At 50.4% G+C, this 23359-nt stretch overlaps 2 protein-coding genes, 1 long non-coding RNA gene and 1 pseudogene across 4 annotated transcripts; 1 reads left to right on the top strand and 3 right to left on the bottom strand.

Moving 5' to 3' along the window:
- Positions 1-941: 941 nt before the first annotated feature.
- On the bottom strand, positions 942-2980 carry LOC136539606 (uncharacterized). The gene has a single exon (XM_066531563.1). It carries the CDS (start codon positions 2934-2936, stop codon positions 1176-1178), a length of 1761 nt encoding a protein of 586 aa, XP_066387660.1. The 5' UTR covers positions 2937-2980; the 3' UTR covers positions 942-1175.
- Positions 2981-5300: 2320 nt separating this feature from the next.
- Positions 5301-6829, bottom strand: LOC136537028 (AAA-ATPase At3g28540-like; annotated as a pseudogene).
- A 10224-nt stretch (positions 6830-17053) lies between these two features.
- LOC136537027 (uncharacterized) lies at positions 17054-17800 on the bottom strand. The gene has a single exon (XM_066529130.1). It carries the CDS (start codon positions 17798-17800, stop codon positions 17054-17056), a length of 747 nt encoding a protein of 248 aa, XP_066385227.1.
- Positions 17801-20978: 3178 nt separating this feature from the next.
- On the top strand, positions 20979-23347 carry LOC136539605 (uncharacterized). 2 transcript variants are annotated; one of them, XR_010779720.1, is made up of 5 exons: positions 20979-21500; positions 21605-21728; positions 21905-22210; positions 22409-22482; positions 22912-23347. It is a non-coding gene; the product is annotated as an uncharacterized lncRNA (long non-coding RNA). The 2 variants fall into 2 exon arrangements; XR_010779719.1 differs by having other exon boundaries at positions 22409-23347.
- The last annotated feature ends 12 nt before the right edge of the window (positions 23348-23359 follow it).

Below are 23359 nucleotides of genomic sequence, written 5' to 3'. Positions count from 1 at the left end.
TCTGCTCAGATCGATCCCTTTTTTCCCGGAAGCAGAGTGCGAACTGAAGCCGACAATTGCTTTTGTACAGAAGTGATGCTTTACCTAATGCTGCCAAAATTGCCTGTGTCGCACACTAAAACACAGAGAAGAAATCTTTCAGAGAGTGAACGAAGTTGTATCTGAAATTCAGCCCAAGGTTTACAGGCTGTCTCTTTTGCCATACGTACAGAGCCACCTTAGTCTCAAAGCCCAACCTAGATGTTTGAGATCATGTAGCCCAAGTCCTCCGAGATCTTTGGGCATACAAACTTTTGGCCAAGTGATTAAGCAACCAATGTCCATCATTGGCCTCTCTTCTTCCCCTCCAGAGAAAATTCCTTCTGATTTTTGTCTTGCCCATTTAAAATGTCTAGATATGAAGTCCTTAGTTTTTCTCGCTTTATGTTTTAGTTCCATCCACTCATGTCAGCTCAATAGAAAAAATTAACATATGGGTCTCTCAAATTCAGACTTGCTCATCCCTCCTTTACTCTAAAGCCACCCTACTACCTCCGTCCCAAAATATCTATCGTTTTCGTTTTCCGAGAAACAATTTTGACAAAATATATATTTAAAAATATTAATATTTATGGTATATAATTGGTATCATTGAAAAGATCTTTGAATCTAGTTTTTTAATAAATTTATTCGGAGATACAAATGTTGCACGCATTTTCTACAAATCGAGTTAAACTTGCCGCACGGAAACCAAAAGCGACAGATAATTTGGGACAAAGGCAATATTTGCTTGCAAAAAGACAAGATCTTGTACAAGCACCTGATGAGCATAATCCATATCATACTGCGCCATTTGCAACATATGTTGCGATATATAGTTTTTTTTTTTTTTGAAAACCATGTTGTGATATAGTGCCCCTTGTTAATTTCAGTTCATTTGCTAGTCAAAGTTTGTCAAAAGTATGAACGGCCGCCAAAAAAAAATTGTTGGCTTTTTGGTGGCGAACCAATTTTGGTAAATGGTAATTGATACAACCCCGTACAAGCGATCCATTTCTTTTCTGTAAATCTATAGTGCATCTCATGTTGCCATGTTACATTATCTATCTACAGGGCACCGGCAGGCGGCAGCCTCTCTAGTCTCATGCTACATTTTGCTAATAAGCGGAGGGATGTGAAGATTCGATCAACCCTTATTAGCTCTCGTCGCCGTCGACGGCCACAAGCGGCAGATCCACCTCGCGCGCCCACTCGACGCAGCGGGTCTCGAAGTGGCGGCTCCTCACTTCGTTGGGCAGGTAGCTCACCCAGGCCTTGAGCCCTAACCGCCAGCGCAGCGTCCTCCCTTCTGCTTCCCTCCCCACCCTCCACGTCATCTCCTCCGGCAGCTCGTCGCCGGCCACCACCAGACCTCGCATCTTGCTGAACGCCCGCCCAGGCCCGCCATACCGCCTTCTCATGCCGTTCCTCGGGTCTGCTGCTCCGGTGCCACCGCCGCCGATGCCGGGGCGCCACGCGGACACCTCCGTCCCGGTGACCGGGTCGTAGAGAACCCCCTCGAACACGCCGGCGCTGCCCTCGGCCTCCTGCTCCCACCGCCAGCTCCTGTTACGCGTCCGCGACGACGAGCGCATCTTCGCCTTGATTCTTGGCGCGCCGTTGGCTGGTTTGGTGGCACCGGCGAAGGCGCCCTTGACGGTGCGCGTCATCTCGACGTCACGTTCGGGGTTCCCCGTGGAGCGGCCGAGGCTCGGTCCCGTGGCATAGGACGCGCCGAACAGCGGGCCGACCCAGACGCGGATACGGGACGGGAAATGGCTCTCGCCGTCCATGACGTCGTTGTCGACGCCGGCGTCGTCTTCTTCATACCCGTCGTTGCCGCCGCCGTCGCCGTCGTCCTTACGGAACGCGAGCCGCGCGACGCGTACCCGAACGTTGTCGACGCGCACGGAGACGGTCACGAACCTCCTGTCGCTCACGCGCACCGCGTACTCCAGCTGCGCCACGGCCTCCAGCTGCTGGTGTGCCAGGGCGTACCGCAGCGCCGGCTCCTCGGGCACCTCGTGCGGCGACGCCGCGATGGACGTGGACGCGGGGCCCGCGACGACGCGCGGCATGGCGAGCACGGGCGCGTAGCCTTTCAGGACCCAGAGGCCGTGCACCTCGGTGGCGTACGACAGGCACGCGGCGGGGAGCGCGCGACGACGACGCGGTGCCGCCGCCGGCCCGGCAGCAGCAGCCTGTATCTCCCGCAGCAGGCACCACTTGGCGAGCATGTACCCGAGCGAGCGCATGAACTGGTCCTCGACGTCCGGGCCGACGGAGCGCAGGAACACGCCGAGCGCCGGCCGGCACTCGCCGAGGCCGCGCTCGATCTCCGCCCCGAGGTCTCGGAAGAAGAGGTACCCGGCGTCTGCCGGGGCGTCGAGTGCGCACAGCCAGAAGAGTCGCAGCAGAAGAGCGATCGAGAAGAAGGCCGCCGCGGCGGGCGCAGAAGGATCGGCGCCACCCGCCCCGACGACGGCGGAGACGGTCTCCGCGTCCACCTTGGCCTCGGACACGTCCCCGCGGCCGAGGTCGTCAACGCCGGTTGCCGCGCCCAAGCAGGGGACGTACGGAGAGAGCGCGAGCACCTCGTTGAGGAGCTGAACCAGAAGCTGCACCCTCAGCGCGACCGGCGAGGACGCCGCGAAGCCTTCAGACGCCCACAGCGCGCGCGGCTCGCCGCCTGCGCCGATGACGGCGACGGAGAAAGCGACGAGCAGCGCGGGCTCGCCGTCATCATCGTCATCGCCGTTGCCGGCGGGAGACGCAGAAGCAGCAGCCGTTGTGTGGGCCTGCAGCGCGATGGAGGCGGCGAGCGGGAGAGACCATGGCGGCGGCGACGGTGTGTCGGGCCCGCCTTCATCACGAAGAGGAGGCGGCAGGGAGGCCAGCCACGGCCAGGCGTCGTCCATGGGTTGTGGCTATGGACTCTTGTGGTGGCTGAGGGCGTATGGCCCGTGTCGTTTAGTTTCTGCCGTAGTGGGTGCGGTTTATGGCGCGGAACTGAGGTTTGGATTGTGGTCTTGTGGAGGAGTGGTGGCCACAGAGTAGTGGACGGCTACGAGCTGGACCTCGTCACAACTCACAGGGGGGGGCTCCTGATGTCTGATGAAGCCCCAAGAGTCAAGACTTCCCAAAGTCTCAAAGAATAGTGCCTAAAGTAGCATGGATGCACGGTGATTTGCTGTGGATCACTAGCTTATGCACTGCAGAGCAATGAGGCGGACCTAGTTTTGTTACCGCGGTAGAAATGTTCAGCGTATCTGTTGATACATGGTTTCCCAAATGTTCTTAGCCTTGCTAAAAATACATGTACTACTTAAATTCATTGGCTCTTGGGTGATGCAGCGTGGGCAGCACTTGCCCTGGCTCCGCCCCTGGTTGCCTGTTTGGTTCTCTCTCTACCTAGCCTGTATCGCGTCTAGCATCCAGACCGCCGCTGCCCAGGCTATGGCCACGTAGACCACTGGTGTTTGGGCGCCTTGCTCAGGATCCCGACAGCAGTTGTTTGGTGGCATGTTCTCTGGTTTGTAGCTACCTAGCTACGCTTATACTTGGCCATCGGGCCGGCCCGGCTCGGCACGGCACGGGCCCGTGCCAGGCACGGCCCGGAGGATGTCGGGCCGGCACGGCACGCGGGCCTCCCGGGCCGTGCCCAGCCGGGCGTCGTGCCTGACCAAGGGCCCCGACACGGCCTGCTGGGCCGTTTTTTGGGCCGGGCCGGCCCGAGAAGGCACGGGCTGCCAAGCGTGCCAGGCTAGCCCGAGGCCCACAGAGAGAGGGAAGGGGAGAGCAGGAGGCAAGGGCAGCCACGAGGAGCGGCGGCCGCCGCCGGCGCGCTCGCCCTGGAGGCTGGATGTGGGGCCGCGCGGGGAGGTAAGGAGGCGGTGGTTGCTGGCGTGTTTGAATCCGCCCATCGTCGTTCGAATCTGGCCGTGGATGTCGTGCGGCGCGCGAGGGAGACACCGCCGCGCGCGGGGAATGCGGAAGAGGCGCACGGGAAGCGGCGGCCGTCGCCGGCGTGCTCGCCCTGGTGGGGAGGGGCCTGCGCGGGCGGAGGGGAGGCAGCCAGGGCGCTTGACGCCGGATCTGTCGGGGTGAGCGGAGAAGGGAGCAGGGCGGAGCTCGGGGTCGGCGTCCCCTAGGTCGGCGCGCTTGCTCCCGAGGAAGCCACTGCGGTCGAGGCCGATTCCCCCACAGGTGGTGGCACTTCCAGGTGCACCCGCGCGGCGGTGAGGAGCCCCCCATGGGTGGCTGTGCTTCCAGCCTTCCAGGGCACGGCCACGGCCGTGGCGACGTGGCGTGCTGGCGAGCAGGTGGGAAACGAGTCCGTGACTCTGAGTGCGGCGCAGGTACGGGGACGGGGCTGCGCCTGCGCGTTGGGAGGGGGGATTTAGGGTTAGGGCGATGGGCCTTTTTAGCAGGCCATGGCTTGCATCGGGCCGTTGCCGGGCCGGCTGACTCAGGGCGGGCCGCGCCGTGCCAGCCCACGGGCCTGAGCAGCGGCCCAGGCACGGCCTGCTGCCTCGGGCCGGGCCAGCCCGGGCCCACATGTCACCGGGCCGTGCCGTGCTCGTGTCGTGCTAAAAAAGCGGGCTTCGTGCCGTGCCGTCGTGCCTCGGGCTGCATGACCAAGTATACCTACGCTCACTATCTCGCAGTCGAGTCGCGAGGGGCGCGTGTTCGAGCCCGCGGGAGCCATTTCTATAGAGGTTTTTTTTTCCTGTGAGGGGAGATATCATACTTTGTGTGTGAAGAGGGATACTCCCTCTGTTTTAAATTATAAATCGTTTTGATTTTTTTGCTCCATCTATTTTAATATGTATTTAGACATAATATTATATGTACATGCATAGCAAAATAAATGTACAAAAAAAAGTCAAAGTAACTTATAATTTAGAACGGATGGGGTAGTTGTTTCTCTATATTTTCAATCGTCCAAACAACATTTGAAATTCATTCTTAGAAATGTCATTTAGTGAAGCAAATTGTAGAAAATCCATTTCTTACTAAGTTCAAATAGTTTTTTTTCTAATAGTACAAGGTAGACAGCGATAACTCACTAAAAGTATCAATAATTAATGTACTCCTACATAAATATACATTTATACAAGACGTGTTTACAACCACAACTACCCAGACAAATTTCACTTGCACCACTAACTTAAACTGAACGGATACAATCCTGACTCTTGAAATAAAGCACATTGACGGAGTGACCTAAGCCACTATGCATACTTTAGCCAGCGAGTGACCGGTGTGCGCTGATTCTTCAGCTATTTGTCGTCCTCGACAACGATAGCCTTCCCGTCTTGTTGAGCCTGTGCCCCTGCCTTTGCAGCATCCTCGGCTTTCGCCTTTTGTAACGCCGTCACCAGCCTTACGAGGCACGACCCGGCGTCGTCGTCGAGAGTCTTGGGTGTAAGAAGCTCACCGACGTCGACAGGCACCATATTCACCTCCTGGAGCAACGCCTTAACGACGCCGAAGAGCTCGTGGCCTTCGACGTCCTCGTCGAGGTGCATCCTCGCGAGGAACCTGAAGGACGTACTCGAAGTCGCAGTAGGACATCTCGATCTTCTTGTCCATATATCCGCCCCGTCCGGATCAGCGCCGGGTCGAGCTTCTCCACGTGGTTGATGGTGAACACGATGAGCCGCTCCTCGCCGCACGCCGACCAGAGCCCGACGATGAAGTTGAGCAAGCCGGACAGCGTGACCTTGCTCTTGGCATCCTTCTTGCTCTGGCGGCGCGGGTCGCCGCCGTCTTTATTCTCCTCCGCCTCGTCGTCCTTGTCGGCCGCCGTCTCCTCCTCCTGCTTGCTCTTGCGCTTGCCGGTTACGTCGACTGAGCAGTCGATGTCCTCGAACACCATGATGGACTTGCTCTTGGTCTCGATGAGCAGCTTCCGGAGCTCGGTGCTGGCCTTCACCGACGTGAGCTCGAAGTCGTAGACGTAGTGGTCGAGGTAGTTGGCCATGGACGCGATCATGGTGGACTTGCCGGTGCCCGGCTGGCCGTACAGGAGGTACCCGCGCTTCCACGGCTTCCCGGCGCGGTCGTGGTACTCCCTGCCGTTCCTGAACATGTCCAGGTCGTCCATCACCTCCTCCTTCTTCGCCGGGTCCATGGCCAGCTTGTCGAACGTCTTGGGGTGGTGGAACGGGACGTGGGTCCACACGTCCTCGTACCACCCGTCGTCGTCGTAGCCCTCGTAGTGGATGTTGGTGTAGAGCCTGCGCTGGCGGTTCTGGACCATGATGGCGCGGCCCTGCCTGCGCACGTGCGGGATGTAGTCGTTGATCACCAGGTCCCGGTGGGTCTCGTGGAAGTCCAGCCGGAAGTAGCGGCGCTCGGCGCGCGCCGCGCGGGTCCAGTACGGCACGGAGTCGGCCGACCACCACACGGTGGCGCCGCGGAAGACGTCGGCCACCTCCTCGCCCTTGGCCATGCTGAGGACGAGCCTGCCCTTGTCGGTGCCGTTGTTGGCGTCGCGCTGGCCGCCGCCGCTCTCGGCCCTGAGGTGGCGCACGTCGCGCGTGCTCGCCGTGGTCAGGTACGACTTCACCTCGTTGAAGGCGTCGCTGCTCTTGATGCGCCCACCCTCGTACTCCTCGAAGGTGATGGACAGGTAGGGGTCCACCATGGCGGCGATCCGCCGCGGGCGACGGTTGAAGTTGCGCGCGAAGAACTGCTGCAGACGGATGTGCTCCAGGTTCTGCCAGACCATGGTCCAGCACACGGCCAGGACGCTGATCACTACTGAGAGCTGACCGAACCATGAGTATGCAGCAAGCGCGTCCATCATCTCGACGATCGATCTCTCGGTGAAACAGTATAATGGAGAGGTAGAGCTAGCTAGCACTTGTTCTCGTACACTCTACTACTGATTCGTCTTTGCGGTTGGCACGGTTGTACTTGACTCCTAGGACAACAAGGATGTACACACACGTGGTTTATTTGACCTGACGTACTAGTAGCTCTAGACAGATGGAACAATTGCCGCCCCTCGCTTGTCGGTTTCGGAGCCAACAAAAGTGTGACGAGGAATTCAGTTTCCTAGCCGTAGATTTTTTTTTTTTTGTTCAGCAGCCCGTGTTTTCTACACCACTTCCCCTATATCCCAGACGCTTAAGTTTTAAGATAATTTCAGTCAACACACTATTGTACTACCAATTAGTATAAGTAAATTGTCACATTTATAATTTGTTATTTTTTTTATGTCATAACATATCAAATTTTGTTCTTGTCTGACTATGAAAATAATTGTAAATTGTTAAATTGTCTTTGTGCCAGCATATATTGGATTTTGTCAAGTTTGTAGTTTTATCTAACGGGTTTTTTTATTCTCAGAACTGCGGATTGTGTCTATAGATATTCCAACAAACTAAAACTGCAACTTCAGTATAAAATATATGCAATAACCGTCGCCTGAAAGAAAACTAAAATTCAGGCACCTGAAATTTAGCAAATTCCTTTCTCCACAAGCTAATTTAGTTACTCCTTCCGTTTCAAATTATAGTTTATTCCAACTTTCTTGTAGAGTTAAAACATATCAGTTACACCAAATTTATAGACAAAATTATAAAGTTTTGTGACATCAAATAGATATACTATGAAAACATAATTAATAAAAAATCTAATAATATTTATTTAGTATCATAAATATTATTATTTCATAATATAAATTTTGTATGACTTAAGATGCTTTCAACAGTATTAAAATAATAACTTAGATTTCGAACAAAGGGAGTACCAATTAGTATTCAATAGAGAATCAGCTGATCACGACAGCGTGCTCGACTGCTCGTAGAGTAGTACAGTACGTTGTCGTCGCCACTTTTTTCACCTGCTCCAGATCCTAGCACGATTCGGTGATGCACTACAGGTGCCTACGAAGCTTCGCTAACTATACACAATTATTGAATCTTGTGATTGTGAAATACGTTTGGATGTAACCAACTAAAATTTAGCTAGCTAAAATTTCAAAGTAAAACTTTAGCTAGCTAAATGTCTCTCAACTAAATTTTAGCTTGATGTTTTGATGCTCCAACTAATAAACTCGGCTAAATTTTAGCTGGCTTTAGCTAGATTGAAATAGCTAAATCTAACTAAACTTTAGCTTTTTTTTAGCTAGATTGTTTGGATGCTTAGCAGCTAAGTTTAGCTAGTGCATCTAAACCGGCTCTTAGTTTGGTAGATTGCTGCTACACATTCAACTGGGAACTTGCACTTTGATTCTTGTCGACAAAAGTATCTTCACCTTATAACAAACAATAAGTAGACCTTGACTCAGCTGCAATTTTTTTTTTTTTTGGATTCTGCAGCAGGGGCCGTCCAGATGCCCTGCCACCGGCTAGAGCCCGGTAGCTGGCCTGTTAGGTTGCCGGCGGTGGCTCCGCCCATGACAACTGACATTATATTACACCAGTCCTACTAGTTTTTCATTAAGAGAAAAAGGCAAAAGAAAGACCGGAATACGGATACAAAGGACTCACAAGTAATCTTAGGATTACCGGCGGAGACCCAAAGACAGAAACGAACATCAAGAATACACAAGGGGGTAGGGGGGGCCCTCCACCCCAAAACACCAACCAACTAAGCCTACCAAAGAAAAAGTACATTCGTGCAAATGTCGCCAACAGAGGGTGGGTGAAGTCGTGGTGGCAAAGCATCCACCGGTAGAAAGCTTAGCATCCATCCGCAAGCGACTAGCTGCGGAGAGCTCATCATCCATCCACAAGCGACCAGGTAACCGCTGCGAAGGAGAAGGCGACAGTGTCCGCCTGCGACTAGGTAGCCGCTACGAAGAAGAAGGCGACCGTATCCGCCAGCGACCAGGTAGCCACTGCGAAGAAGACGTATGCGCCAGCGACCAGGTAGCCGCTGCGAAGAAGAAGACGACTGCGGCGACACCAACACCTGAGGTGGACAGACCAAAGCAAGGAGGAAGCTGAAGCACAGGCAGGTATAGCACAAGCAAGGACCGGCATCGACAGATGGTGGCCAACAATGAAGCCTGCAAGGAGGGCATGACGTCCACAGACGCCAACAACGTTTAGAGGGCACAAGAAGGACTTTCGCCCCAAAACTGGCCCCAACGACTCGCACGATGAACTGATCCTTCGGCGACACCTTCAGGAAGGTGAATGATGCACGCTGCACCACCGTCGTCGGCCCAAAGTGAGAAGCTGGGCGGGGTTTCCACCTAAGAGCTTGTTTGCTGACGGCGCTAGGGAGTTCCTTGGCCCCGACCACCGACCCCAGAGGCAGGGCTGCACCGCCCCTGCCCAGCTAGATCACTAGCCACCGCATGGTGGTGGCCCAGCCATGCCCAACCGTAGCACATGCCTACCCACCAAAGCCCCCAGCGCCCCGTTGAGGCCACCGGTGCCACGAACGCGTGCCTACAGGCAAAGCCTCCAAGCCGTCGTCGCCGCGCAGAGGCCATCGCCCAAAGCGCTAGTCACCACCAAGCATAGATCCGGCGAGAGGGAGACGGGACCCAGCCCTAGGTTGCCCGTATCTGGCTCGTCGGCCAGCATACTCGCTGGGGATGCTCGAGAATAACCGACGGCTTGCCAGCCACAGCCATAGAGCCGGAGATGGCCGCCAGCACCAGCCACGTCCAGGCCAGCCACGCACCCTAGCGGCACCTCCGAACCATGAGCGTCGGCCTAGATGTGTCGCATGCGCACGTGTCGCGAAGGGCGAAGGTGGCCTTCATGTAAGCAGACACGAGACGCACGCAGTGGGCGGCTGCACCGGCGTGAGCCAGGCACCGACCGGCATGAACGCTTCGCGTGGCCCAGCCAGGCCGCCGACACCCCCGGCCACGGACAGTCGCTGGCCCGTCTCCAAAGGGCGTAGGTCGCTGACTAGACCCAGACCTGGCCGCCCATCACGAGATGAGTTGTCGGCCGCCGGAGGGTACCTGAGCAGGGGCACGGGAAGGTGGATGTGCCGGATCCGTTGACGGCAGGCCCAGATCCGTCACTTGGAGTTGGTATGGGGTGGGGGGGAGGTTGGAGAAGAGAGGGGGAGGGAGTGGGGTTGCGGCTGAGCTCCCTTTTTTTGGGGCCGTCGCCGCTGCATGTGGAGGGCGGTGATGGCCAGCGGAGTGTAGGTAGGGAGGGGGGGCGCCTAGAGCGCAGACGAGGTCGCCCCCGAGTCACCTGTTGCAGCGTCAACCTGAAATGAAGGCGTGGCCATGCATTAGTTCTACTCCTACTAGTCCTACTTGGCCGTTACGTAAAGTCTGTGTTTATAATCCTGTTGACTTTTTGAGTGTAACAGAAGCGTAGTTCTGCAATCTTTTTTACGACTTGATGATCTTTCTCTTATCAGGAATCAACAAGAGTACAATCTTCAGTCAGCAGATGAAGAACACAGGATGGGGTCGAATGCCACTCACCCATCCTAATGTCATATGAGACCTGTCTAGCTAGTACATGAGCAACTTGATTACAAGAGCGATTAGCATACATCAAGGAAAATTAAAAAGAAAGCTGCACTGCGGTCTTTTATCTCTTTAAGAATCGGATATATACTAGATTGTTGAGTGTCTACTGCCTCCTAGAGCTTCACCAATTCCTAGCTATTAGTTTCAACCTACAGACACTGGACACCCCTCTCCGCAGCCAGCCATACCCCATCCTTGTAGGCTAATGCTTCCAATGCTAGTGAGTCTAGGCCATACGGGTACCATCTCGCTCTTCCACTCATAAAGCTACCACTGTGATTCCGAAGAACAGGCCCGGTTGCCCCCTGGCCAGTCCTTGGATCAAATGCCCCATCCACATTGCATCTCATGCAACCTGTCGGTGGTGTCCTCCATGTTGGTTTAGAAACCCCGGTTGTCCATTGCATAGCTTGTTTGGTGGTCTGCCAAAAATCATGGGCCATATCCACTACCCATTGTATAGCTTTCCACAGCGATAGCTGTTACTCCCCATGGTCTTTCCTGTTGCGCTGTTGAAAGCTCTAGTTTGGTTTTGGTGAATTGATGAAACCCTAAGTGCTAACCTAGTTTATCAAAGTGATCAAGAGATAGGTAACACTACTCTAAGTGGTGAAGCAAATGAAGATCATGACATGATGATGGTGTTGACATGGTGATGATCAAGTGCTTGGACTTGGAAAAGAAGTAAAAAGAAATGCAAAAGGCTCAAGGCAAAGGTATAAATGGTAGGAGCCTTTTCGTTTCGGTAATCAAGACACTTAGCGAGTTTGATCACATTTAGGTTCGATAGCCATACTATTAAGAGGGGTGAAACTCGTATTGAAATGCGGTTATCAAAGTGCCACTAGATGCTCTAACTCATTGCATATGCATTTAGGATCTAGTGGAGTGCTAACACCCTTGAAAACGATTGTGAAAATATGCTAACACACATGCACAAAGGTGATACACATTGTGTTTAGTACTTGGGAGCAAGGGTTAGAAACTTCACCGGTGGAGTGTCCGCCCATAGAGTGCGGACAGTCCAACGGTGCCACCGGCGCACTGTACAGAAAAGACAGGGTTTTACAGAGTGCACCGGACGCTGGTCTCAACTGGACCAGAGCGTCCGGTCAATGGAAGTTGTGAAGATCATGGCGTCAGTCTTCGACTGGACGCTGGGTCACTTCGTGACCAGACGCTGGTGGGGTGCGTCCGGTCCTACTGATGTGGCAGCGCACAGAGGAGATAGTGTGACCGGACACTGGGTAAGTCCGGTCGGGCGTGACCGGATGCATCCGATCATGAGTGGAGGCTTACTAGAAATGACCAGACGCTGGGGTCTTGCATCTGGTCATGATCAAACTGATGCGTCCGGTCACAGCTGGAATCTACTGGAAGTGATCGGACGCTGGGGTCCTATGTTCGGTCATGGCACTGTGCTGCGTCCGGTCATCACTTGACTGTTGGGATTGAGCGCTCAGTGTTTGAAGAGAGGGACAACGTGGTAGCCATCCGTTGACCAAACGATGATAGGGTGCGTCTGGTCGATCCGACCGGAGCATCCAGTCACCCCGAGTTGTGCCCAGTGAAGGGGTACAACGGCTCTATTTCATGGGGGCTTCTATTTAAGCCCCATGGCCGGCTCAAGCTCACTCTCTTAGCCATTTGCATTGACATAGCAACCTTGTGAGCTTAGCCAAAGCCCTCCCACTCATCTCCATCATAGATTCAATATCTTTGTGAGATTGGGAGTGAATCCAAGTGCATTGCTTGGGTGTTTGCATCTAGAGGCACTTGGTGTTCGTGTTTCGCTGTGGGATTCGCTTGTTACTCTTGGTGGTTGCCGCCACCTAGATGGCTTGGAGCAGTAAGGATCATCGAGCGGAGGTTGGTGATTGTCTTCGGCTCCGATCGTGGTGATTGTGAGGAGTTCTTGACCTTTCCTCGGCGGAGAGCCAAAAGGTACTCTAGTAAATTGCTCATGGCTTATGGGATCCTTATCTTGTGTTGGTTGTGCGGCACCCTATTGAGGGTTTGGTATGTGATGCCAATTAGCGCATGAACCTCCAAGTGAGTGAATCGCCACAACGAGGACTAGCTTGCCGGCAAGCAAGTGAACCTTGGTAAAAAATCATTGTGTCATCATTTGATTCCGAGGTGATTGGTCTTCATTGGTATTCATTCTTGTGATGGATTGGTTCATTCCTCGACTCGCCGGTATAACCATCTTTCTCACTCTCTCTACATTACTGCAAACTAGTTATTAAGCTCTTTAGTGTAGCTAGTTGTGAGAGCTTGTTAGTTTAGTTAGTGTGACTCTTTAGTTAGTCTTTAAGAGCACACTAACTTAGTATAGTGACATAACCATTGTGTGGTTAGAAACTATAGAAACTAGAATTGTGGTAGGTGCCTTGCATTTTTAGTAGGCTAGCGCAACACTTGCTTTGCCTCATAATTGTCTAATTGGTTTGTTAAGTGTTGTTGTAGAAATTTTAATAGGCTATTCACCCCCCTCTAGCCATTAGGACCTTTCAGCTATGTCCAGAGAGCATACATTCCAATAATGATGACACAGCGATCACGTTCAGAACAAACCTCATCTCGTAAAATATCACTTGCCCAAGTCAAGGGATGTAGCGGAGGGAGCTTCACACCTATTAGAGCTTTTGCCTCATGCCAGAAACCCTTGGCAGTAGTGCAATCCCTGAAGATGTGCTTGATTGTCTCCCTTTCGCTTCCACACCACTCATAGAAACCAACTGGTTCAATATGACGATGATTCAGAATATCCTTGGCTGGGATGAATTCATTTAATACCCGCCACCAAAAAACCTTGATCTTTGGAGGGACCTTCAGTTTCCACAGTATCTTCCAAGAATTATCACCTTACCCTCCAATTTCTTACATGACCGATTCAGCTAATTTCCAGTATGCTGATTTCACCAAGAATTCACCATGTTTCTCCGGTTCCCATGCCCACCAGTCTTCTTCTTATGGATGCAAGGGGATCCATAGTATGGCATTAGCATCAACCGTGAAAAAGACCGCCCTGATTAGCTCCTCGTTCCATTGCCCTGTGTCATTCAGGAGATCAGAGACCAAAGTAACCTATTGTCCATCACTAGGCGTCAACGGTTTAGCCCAAAAATGCAGGGGGATCCATCTATGTTGCCAAATATTTGTAGATGTTCCATCACCAATTCTTCTGATCAAACCCTTCTCCAGAACTTCTCTTCTGGCTAGGATGGCTCTCCAAGTATGGCTTGCATGCTTCTTTCATGTACTATCAAGAAAATTCCCATCATGAAAGTATCGGCCTTTGAGGACCCTAGCTCAAAGACTGTCAGGCCGACTAATCAAGCGCCACCCTTATTCCCCTAGCATAGCTTTGTTGAAGAGGTGCAGGTCCCTAAAACCCATGCCCCCTACTGATTTGTGCTGGGTTAGGCCCTCCCATCATAGCCAGTGTATCCAACGGTTATCCGTAGAACCGCCCCACCAATAATTAGCAATTGTGGATCTCATCTTCTTACAAGTAGTTTTTGAGAGGAGGAAGCAGCTCATCGAATACATAGGGACTGCTTGTGCCACCAATTTTAGAAGGATTTCTCTTCCTGCACAGCTCGTATGTCTGCCACTCCAAGAACCCACTACCTGCTTAACTCTTGTCGGCAAGAACTGAAAAGCTTCTGAAGTAGACCGCCCTAGTGCAGTAGGTAGGCCCAAGTATTTGTCCGAGAGTGCTTCTGTATCTATATGCAGCTCATGCCGAACCAACCACTTCACTTCATCTAGGCAATTTTTACTAAAAAAGACAACCGATTTATCTCTGTTAACTTGCTGTCCCAATCCCCGGCTATAAGTATCTAGGATCTCTTGAAGTCTGGCAGCCCCTCTTTGCGACACTTTAGAAAAGACTATACAATTGTCCACAAAAAGAAGGTGCGATACCCATGGAGCATGGATGCCCACGTGGACACCTCTGGATAAATGCACTGGACCAACAGATTTCAACAAAGAAGACAAGCCCTCTGCGCACAGCAGGAACAAATACGGCGAGATGGGGTCTCCTTGCCATAATCCTCTAGTGGGGCTGAAAGCATATGAGAGAACACCATTAACTTTAATTGAAAATGAAACTGATGTCACACACCTCATCACAAGTGAGACAAAATTCTCATGGAACCCCAGTTTGAGCATAATTCCCTTGAGATAGTCCCACTCAACGCGATCATATGCCTTTTCCATGTCGAACTTAACTACACAGGCCCCGACCTTTCCTTTCTTACTCTACAAATAATGTGTGCACTCATAGGCCACAAGCACGTTGTCGGTAATCAGTCTGCTAGGGACGAAGGCACTTTGCTCCTCTGATATAACATCATCGAGATGCACCCGGAGGCGATTGGCCACCACCTTTGAGCATATTTTATATATTACATTGCAAAGGGAGATTGGCTAGAATTGCTTCATCTTCTGTGGAGTTTTAACCTTCGGGATTAGCACTAGAGTTGTGCTATTAATTGAGTCCGGTATTTCACCCCCATTTAAGAAATCCAGCACTACCACTGTTACACCCGGTCCCAAAACATTCCAGTGGAACTGTTAGAAACCCACTGCTAGCCCATTCAGACTGGGGGCCTTATTAGCTCCCATCATAAACAGCGCTCTCCGAACCTCCTCCGCCGTATATGGTTTCTGAAGGTCATCATTCATCTCTTGAGTAACCTTTTCTTGGACACAAGCTAGAACTAGTCCCGGATCGAGTGCTTCCTGCCTAGTGAATAATTTTGAATAGAATTCCAAGGAAGTTGATTCCAGTGCCTCTTGGTTAGTTGCAATGGAGCCATCATCCCTCCTAAGCGCAGAAATCCGATTGATGCGTACTCTCTCCTTGGATCTTGCTTGGAAGAAAGAGGTGTTACGATCCCCTACTCGTAGCCATTCAATCCTAGAATGCTGCTTCTCCATCACTTCTTCCCTTGTTAACAACTCTGACAGCTGAGCCATCAACTGTCTTTCGTGCCGTGTTGGCCCTAAGCGCAAGGATGAGCGCCTGACTGACTCCAACTCCTAACGTAGCCTATTCAGTTCCTAACGCACTGAACAAAAACTGGACTTCTCCCAAACCTTCATCGTACCCGTCACCCCCTCAAGCTACGATGATAGTTGTGACAAGTTCGTTGGATTGTCCAGTCTATCCTAGGTCATTTCCACCATTCGAGTATAAGAAGAATCACGGCGCCACATATTTTCATAGTGAAACATGCATATTCTTCTTCTCACCCCGCTATGCTGAAGGCATTCCAGAACCAAGCAGCAGTGATCTGACTCCATTGTCTACACATGCTAGACCCTGGCCGACTGAAAGAGGTTCAGAAACTCAGAGTTTGCCAGACCTCTGTCTAGGCGACATTTAACATTAGTGCTGTCCGGTTGCCTGTTGTCCCACATGTACAGAAGCCCGATATAACCTAGGTTCGAGAAACCACAGTATTCCACCGCCTCCTGAAAACCTTCCATCTGGCTTTTCGAACGCCCTTGAACACAAATTTTCTCACTCGCATACATCACTTCATTGAAGTCACCTGCGCACAGCCATGGAAGATTGTTGCTCGAGTTAAGGAGTTTGAGCAAATCCCAACTTCTATACCTCAGATCACGTCTAGCTTCACCATAAAAGCTAGCGAAACACCAAGTTTTTCCTGGTGCAGACGACTGATGAACCGTGACGTCTATATGGAGTTTGTCATAGCTCTTGAGTTTCACCTCAACATCCTAGGTCCACAAGAGTGCTAGGCCACCCCCTACCGAAACAACCAATGCAATATCCCCTGACATATTCAGGGTCCTAACTAGGCCATCCACATTATTACTAAAATACCTTATTTCTGACAAAAACACCAACCACGGGCGATGTAGCTCACACAAGCTACGCAACTCACGAACTGCCTCGGGCCGCCCAAGTCCCTAGCAGTTCAAACATAAGATTTTCATTATGCCCGACGGGGGCTGTCAATCGCACCCGCTGCCGATCATGCGTTGTTTGTGAGACTACCCCTCCTTTGTTTCTTTAGAGTCTCCTCCAGACTCTCACCAGTACTCTCAGCGCCCGAATCCAATTGGGACACTCTTGAGTTCACTAGGCTGATGGGGACAATAGCATTCGACCCCACCGGCACATTTAGGCCCGGGGTTTGCAATTCAGGCCTAGACCGCTTGGACTTCCTCTTCCTGTCTGGAATCCTAGTGTTATCAGCGCCGTCCATGTCCAGCTTCCTACCAGCCCAGCCACGTTCAGTATTTTGCACACGTTTAGGAGCTTCCCGGGGCGCCTTCAGAGGTGACTAGACCTCTTGATCCTCTTCATCATCCATCAGATTTGAAGAAGAGTGGTAGGACCCACCTTCACCCCTTGACCCATGCACCCCCACGTGGAGCTCGGGGTGGGCGCGAACCTATAGAAGAGCCACTTCCAAAGGATTCCGCCGTAGCCTCAGAGAAGGACTGCACTCGCCTTCGTCGTTCCTCTGGAGCCCTCAGTTGGATATCATACGGTAGCTTTCCCAACTCATTCCTATGCACCTACTGGGGGCACTCCAGCTCAGAATGACCCATGATGCCATAGGCAAAGTAGTAAAAGGGCAACCTTTCATACTGTGCTTTGAACCATTTCGGTTCCTCTGACCTGCCTGTTCGAAGTAGAACCCCACGACATAGAGGCTTATCGATCTCAATTTCCACTCGGGCCCGTAAAAATGCCCCACTGGCTTTCTCGTCCCTATCAACATCCATTTTTAGGACATTCCCAATAAGGCTCATGGCTCGGATCCCCCACTGTTGATTCATCCATCCCAGAGGTAGGTTCAGGAGCCTGACCCAAATCGCCATGCGATCGAAGACAATTTCCGACGCGCTACAACGTTCATCATATGGCTGCAGGATTACGTTGTGTCTTCCCACCATCCACGGTGCACCCGCCAATATCCTCTCCATCTCCATCTTGCTGCCTAGTTCCACAATGAACATGTTGTCAGTCTTCACACCGATCGCTAGAAACTTTAGGCCGCAGGGATTCCCCCAAGCCGGTTTCATAGCCGACCGGACAGTAGCCACATGTACGATCGATGGCGAGGGAACCTTTCCCACCACCGCCCATTCCAGCACCGACGGCTCGGCCTCCCCTTTGTCATCACTGAACTCAAGGACAGCTTCCTCTAACTCGGTGAGGTTGAGCTTCAGGAGGAGATCTACGACATTCTCCTTGGCGCCGCCATCGCTGCCTCCAGAGCCATCACAATCCCCCTTATTTCCACTCCCGGATGATGCCATGGCGACGATCAAGTTCGGGGGGGGGGGGGGGGGGGGGACAACACGGTGACTGCACTCACGAAGGATGCAGGCACAAAACACGATCCTAACTCTACGAACCCTAAGCGGCGCTTAGACCCTAGAGGGGAAATATGTGGTCGACGGCGCTACGACGGCTAACCGGCGATACGTGGTGGCCGACATCGACTGAGGGTCGGTAGCGGGGCGTGTACGTCGTAGTCGGAGTGACTAGTGGCGGCGCAGGCCTAGAACGCCGGTGAGGCGGCTTAGACTGGAGGAGGGATAGAATCGCCTTCAGGATCGCCCGTAGTTCTACAATCTTCTCTTCCCATTATTATGTTATTTAATTTTGACTGGTATGGAAATAAAACATCAGCAGGATGCTATGAAACTCCTAAGTCCTTATGCATGTTATTATAGTTAACACATGATATCAATAATAGCACATCAAGTAAATTTGAATGAATATCAATTAAACATGTAGACATAGACAATAGTTAAACATAGATGTCATGATGAGTTTTCAATAATCCAGGAGGCCAGCTAACATAATACATAAGTTGCCATGCCATGTGACAAAAATCTAATTTTGTTTCAGAAACCCACATGATTCAGAATTCGACTATAACAGTGGAAGAAGAAAAGGTACTTTGAAGCGCCTTAACTGTTATTTCTTACACACAGTGTTAGCAAATAAATTGCAACAGTTTACAACAACACCTTTGCAACGTAGTGGTAAGACTGATTCCATTCGATCGTCATGAATTCGATCGGGTCGAAGTGTTTCATTTTCACATTTTACACGATTTCCGCGCGCATTTGATTGGGCCAGTTACATGCAGCCGGGACACTTCGATTGGGCCACTTCCATGCATATTGTGAATGCAACTTACGGGCCACTTCAGAGCCAAAGATGATGGGCTGAATACATGAAAAAAATAAGAAAAAAACATATGACATATGGGACCCACCTAACTTGGTGGCAGTAGGACCGTTCTAACAGGTGGGCTTCCATGCCACAATAGGGACACATTTTTATTTGAATAAAATAATTTATAACACATAAACTTTATCACAGATTTATGGTATTTGCAAATTGACCATTATGACACAACAAATTATCACAGTATGGAATTGGACCTGTCTTATGATGTTGATCGTGACGTGCATCTTCTTATGTCACTAACCACATGCCTCAAAAAAGTCATAAACCGGGTGATTTTGTGATGTATTGGCCCATTGTCATGCCATATTGGTCATAGAAAGGCTATGTGTATTATAGTGCCCTTGGGATAGACCACCTACCATATAAATATAAAGGGCCATGGCAAATTGAGGACCTAATCAAACCAACTTAATCTACAAACTTACTTTTTATTCTGTCTTCTCCTTTGCTCTGCTTTTCGAACCCCAATTGTTGTTCCTATCTTGATCCGATGACCAATTAAGGGCATCACCCTAGTCTTGCTAGCCGACTTAGGGCAACCCATTGTTGTCCTCGCCCCGATAGGGTCTCTCCTGGGCGAGAGCTTCAATGGTTCCTTAAACTAGTCGTTCTTTGGCATGTAAGCATGATAGTTACTCTTTGTTGGTTTGCTAAAAAATCTTGGTCATTCTTCACCATGTAAGAGTGTTATTATCCATTGTTCCTGACAAATTCAAAGCATCAGATGGATCCACGTATACAAGCCCGCCACCATCGTACGGTCCGGTGTGTGCATTTTATTTATCCACACATCGTGTGTTCAAGCGCCGTGATTTGGATTGTTCGGCGTCCATTATTTCACCAGCACCAGATTGTCTAGTGATTGCTTCTTTGCTGAGGGTTCCCTGTTCTGTGATCTGTGCATTCTAGAACTGTGGTGTGTGTTCATCTTTTGTTCCAACATATATAAATAACATCAGCTGATGAAGGTTAACATCTTGTTGACGTTAAATACGGCCAACACACTAGCAGGGGCTAGATCGCTCGAGGCCGCACATGGCCTAGATATGCATTGGAGGAAGGTCTAAATGACAAGGCCAACTAGCAGGTCAAGGAGGCTGATTTGACACTCATTCTTTCCCGAAACACCCACAAATGCCTCTCGGGAAGACCCATTGGTGAAAACACACAGTACAGATGTCCTAGGATCAGAAAGGTCACCTACAACATTGGCAAATCTCATCGAGAGATGTGCTGGACAGCAAGGGGCCGGAGTTGGTAAATCTGGAGGTAGAAGATAAAAAGTAAAGATAAATGTGTTTTGACGATTGAATAGATGGATCTCTTAGTCAGCGGTGATCCTTTCTATCATATGAATAGAGGGCAGTGGCCTTATCCCAGTAGAAAACTTAATCCACACACAATCTACATGTATCCCACGAGATCGAATGAGTTTCCAAAAGAAAAAAAACATGATTTGGGGCCCAAGAGGTTGAGACTGGCAGGTTCCAAGTTACTGTAGATATTCTGCCAAAACCGGCCTAAGCCGGTTTCCAAAACTGGCTAGGGCCATTTTTTAGGAAATTTGCAATTGTTTACCTAATTTCATTCGATGGATCTTTTTTTGTTCTTTTTTGGGGTTTGTACGTGTTTTCTAATCCATCTTTTTCAGCTTGTTTTTTTTTTCAGCCGGAACAATATTTTTCTCTCACAACAAATCAGCCGGAACGGTGTTTCGGCTTGTTTTTCAGCGAAGCGAACGGGGCCTTTAACTCTCCACTCGAATTTGGTTGTCAACACGTCCATCACTGTTACCTTTCCTTGGTTCAAGAGATGTGTGGACCCTTTTCGCTTGATTTTTTTTTTGTAATTTCCTTTGGACTGCCTTTCTTGAGCTGCAAGTTTCTAATCCATCACGTGTTGTTTCACTTATTTGCAGATGCAAATGCATACGTTCTTTGGATGACGAGCTGCCTTCCTTTAATTTTCAGTACTAGTATCTTTCGTTGCCACTAGGATTAGGAATGCTAGCTGCTAGCAAGCTGGCATGACATGGAATAATACAACCATCTTTACATATGAATCCTGGGTCCAAAAGCTGGCCGGCGAGCGTGCCACGTCGCCTGCTTTTCCCGGCCGTTCGATCGGGCGCGCGGACGGCCCAGATCGGGCGAGCCGCGGTCATTTTGCAAAAAAACCCTTATGTTTTTCGGAAATCAACCCGCGCTCCGCTTTTCGCGAACCTTCTTCGGCATTGCGACGCCTGCTCCCTCGTGAACTCTGCCGCTCCCTACCCCTCCCAGCGCCGCCCTCTGTGCCACGGCCTCGCAGCCACGCCGCCGTCTGCGCTGCTCCCCGACCCTGCTAGCGCCGCCGTCGCTCCGTCCGTCGCCGTCGCGCCGGCCATCCCCATCGCCGGCTCCCTCCCCTTCCCTACCTCCCGTCCCCTACAGGATTACTGCACCGCGACCTCCGCCTCCATCGCGGATGCCGCCGGCTGCTGAAGCCCGCGGCCCCCGCCGCGGCCGGCTGCTTAGGACGCTCCCTCCTCTGCTCCCCGCACCGCTCCTCCCCCTCACGGTGCCTGGCCCCCGCCGCCGTCGCCGCTAATTCGCCGCTCCGTCCGATTCGCCGCTCGATGTGTTCATCCTCCTCCACGGCTCACCTATGTTTTGCCGCTCCTCTCACCCACCTCACGTACCTCCTCACTTTTCTGCCCATTCTAAACCCGCCGCTTAAGGATTAGGAGAGGTCGCCATCTACCTTGCAACACAGGCAAGAACCTATCATTCGTTCCCTTTCCTCATGGCTCCAGATATTAATTTTTATTCTCTTTCAATTTCCTTCAGTTTCTTATTTCTAAAAGCTACGTATCCCAGATTCACGTTTGGCTGCTGTTTTGCCCCCTCCTACTGTAGAGCTTCCGATCTTCTGGAACGTCCATGAGACCATGACTGGTGGCTTCCTCAAACTTACAAACTATGTTAGTGTGAACTACTGCAGGTAAGCCATGTTTATTTCTCAGACAGACATTGAACCTTGACATTTTTTTTTTCCATTCTATAGGATTGTTTCCAGAGGCCTATTAAATGCCCTTGCAATCGCTCCTTAGTATTTGCTAGTCAAAAGCATTGTACCAACATTTTGTTTGCTTCCATTTCATGGGATTATTTCCACAGCTTGCCCCTGCGCATGACAGTTTGCTGGGTGTAGAGCTACTGGACTTTGGTGATGGCTTTCCCACAGCCTTCGATTTCGTTCTACACATTCGGCCGCTGAAGTCAACCATTGAAACTTGACTGTTTTTTCGGGCACATACTTGCTCGACCCCTGCACTTTCATATTTTTTGCCCTGTCAAATATTTGTCCATGCCGTGTCTTCTCATCTTTTTTTTTTGGTACAGTTTCCAGCACCTGAACCATTTGGTATTTCTACAGAAGTTGGCAAGTGTAGGGAAGACATGATTCTTAGTAATGATGGTCAGGTAACTTACTGTCAGTTTGCTGCTACATCTAATCATTTGGTTTCGTATCACACACATTGATAAAATAAATTTCTAATATATATACTTTGTTGTGTTTGAGTTGCATGGATAATTGCTTAAAGATCTCCTCTGCAAATGGGTGCATCGGCACACCAGTTACCATCCTTTCCTCATTAATATCTTATATGTTTTTTGCAGGGCCAAAAAAAATGGTTCGTATGTTTCTGTTGGGTATTTGGGTACGACAAAATGTTGTCCTTAACTAATCCGAGGTATCCTAAACTGCCTTATCTTAGCTATCAGAATTTAGCATTAATCATACTGGTGAGTTTTTTCTTATTTGCATGCCATGATGATTCGACCTTATGTACTTTATGGGTATATGCATGTATCTAAAAGAAAAAGGTCTTATCAACTACATAACGTATACATTCTTCTACATGACCATTGTGTGATTATATTATCAAGGTTTTCTGGTTGCTCCCTGCAAAATCATATCTTTGACATAATTAGTCTACCATCCTGAATTCCTACAAATAATATAGTCATAGTTTCCCTCTGTTAAATTGCTGAAAGTCTCCTTTTCAATGAGTCTACCTTCTATTATGAATCGACTTGGTAAGATAAGTTGGTTGCCAATCTTTGGTCTCAATGTCATGAATTTTTGTTGCCAACCCTCCTCATGCATTTTTGTTGTGCAGATTTTCAGTTTCAATGCATTTCGTGTGCTACGACCAAGGTCTCAATGTCATGAAAAACATAAAGCTCACTATCCTTTATGTATATAAAAGTGGCCTTCAGTAACAGACGTTTTCTGCTTTCCTATGATTCAAAACTGCTCCTTTGTTAGTACTATATTTTCCATGCTCCCTATGATACAGAGCTTGCTAGCCCGCGCGGGGTTCCGGCTAGTGATGCACATTCCTTTCAATAGAATCTGTTATTAACCTCTTCAGAGAAAAAAAATCAATCCTACCTATCGACTAGACATCATGTTATATACTTAGCATAGTAGTTTGGAACTTCCAACACTGCCAGACTACATTACATAAACAATGTTTCCTACAATTACACTGTATATAGCACCGCGCATTTATTTGACCATTGGAGTATTAGGTAACTTAATACAAATCCCAACCCCCCCCCCCC

The sequence above is a fragment of the Miscanthus floridulus genome, chromosome 2, assembly GCF_019320115.1.
Source record: "Miscanthus floridulus cultivar M001 chromosome 2, ASM1932011v1, whole genome shotgun sequence".
In the NCBI taxonomy this organism is placed as follows: Eukaryota; Viridiplantae; Streptophyta; class Magnoliopsida; order Poales; family Poaceae; genus Miscanthus; species Miscanthus floridulus.
Note: the sequence above shows the minus strand (reverse complement) of the source record. Positions and strands in the feature narration are given on the sequence as shown.

What these genes read in the sequence shown, in the direction of transcription:
- LOC136537027 (XM_066529130.1), bottom strand. Translation starts at nt 17,800, where the DNA reads ATGGCATCATCCGGGAGTGGAAATAAGGGGGATTGTGATGGCTCTGGA.
- LOC136539606 (XM_066531563.1), bottom strand. Translation starts at nt 2,936, where the DNA reads ATGGACGACGCCTGGCCGTGGCTGGCCTCCCTGCCGCCTCCTCTTCGT.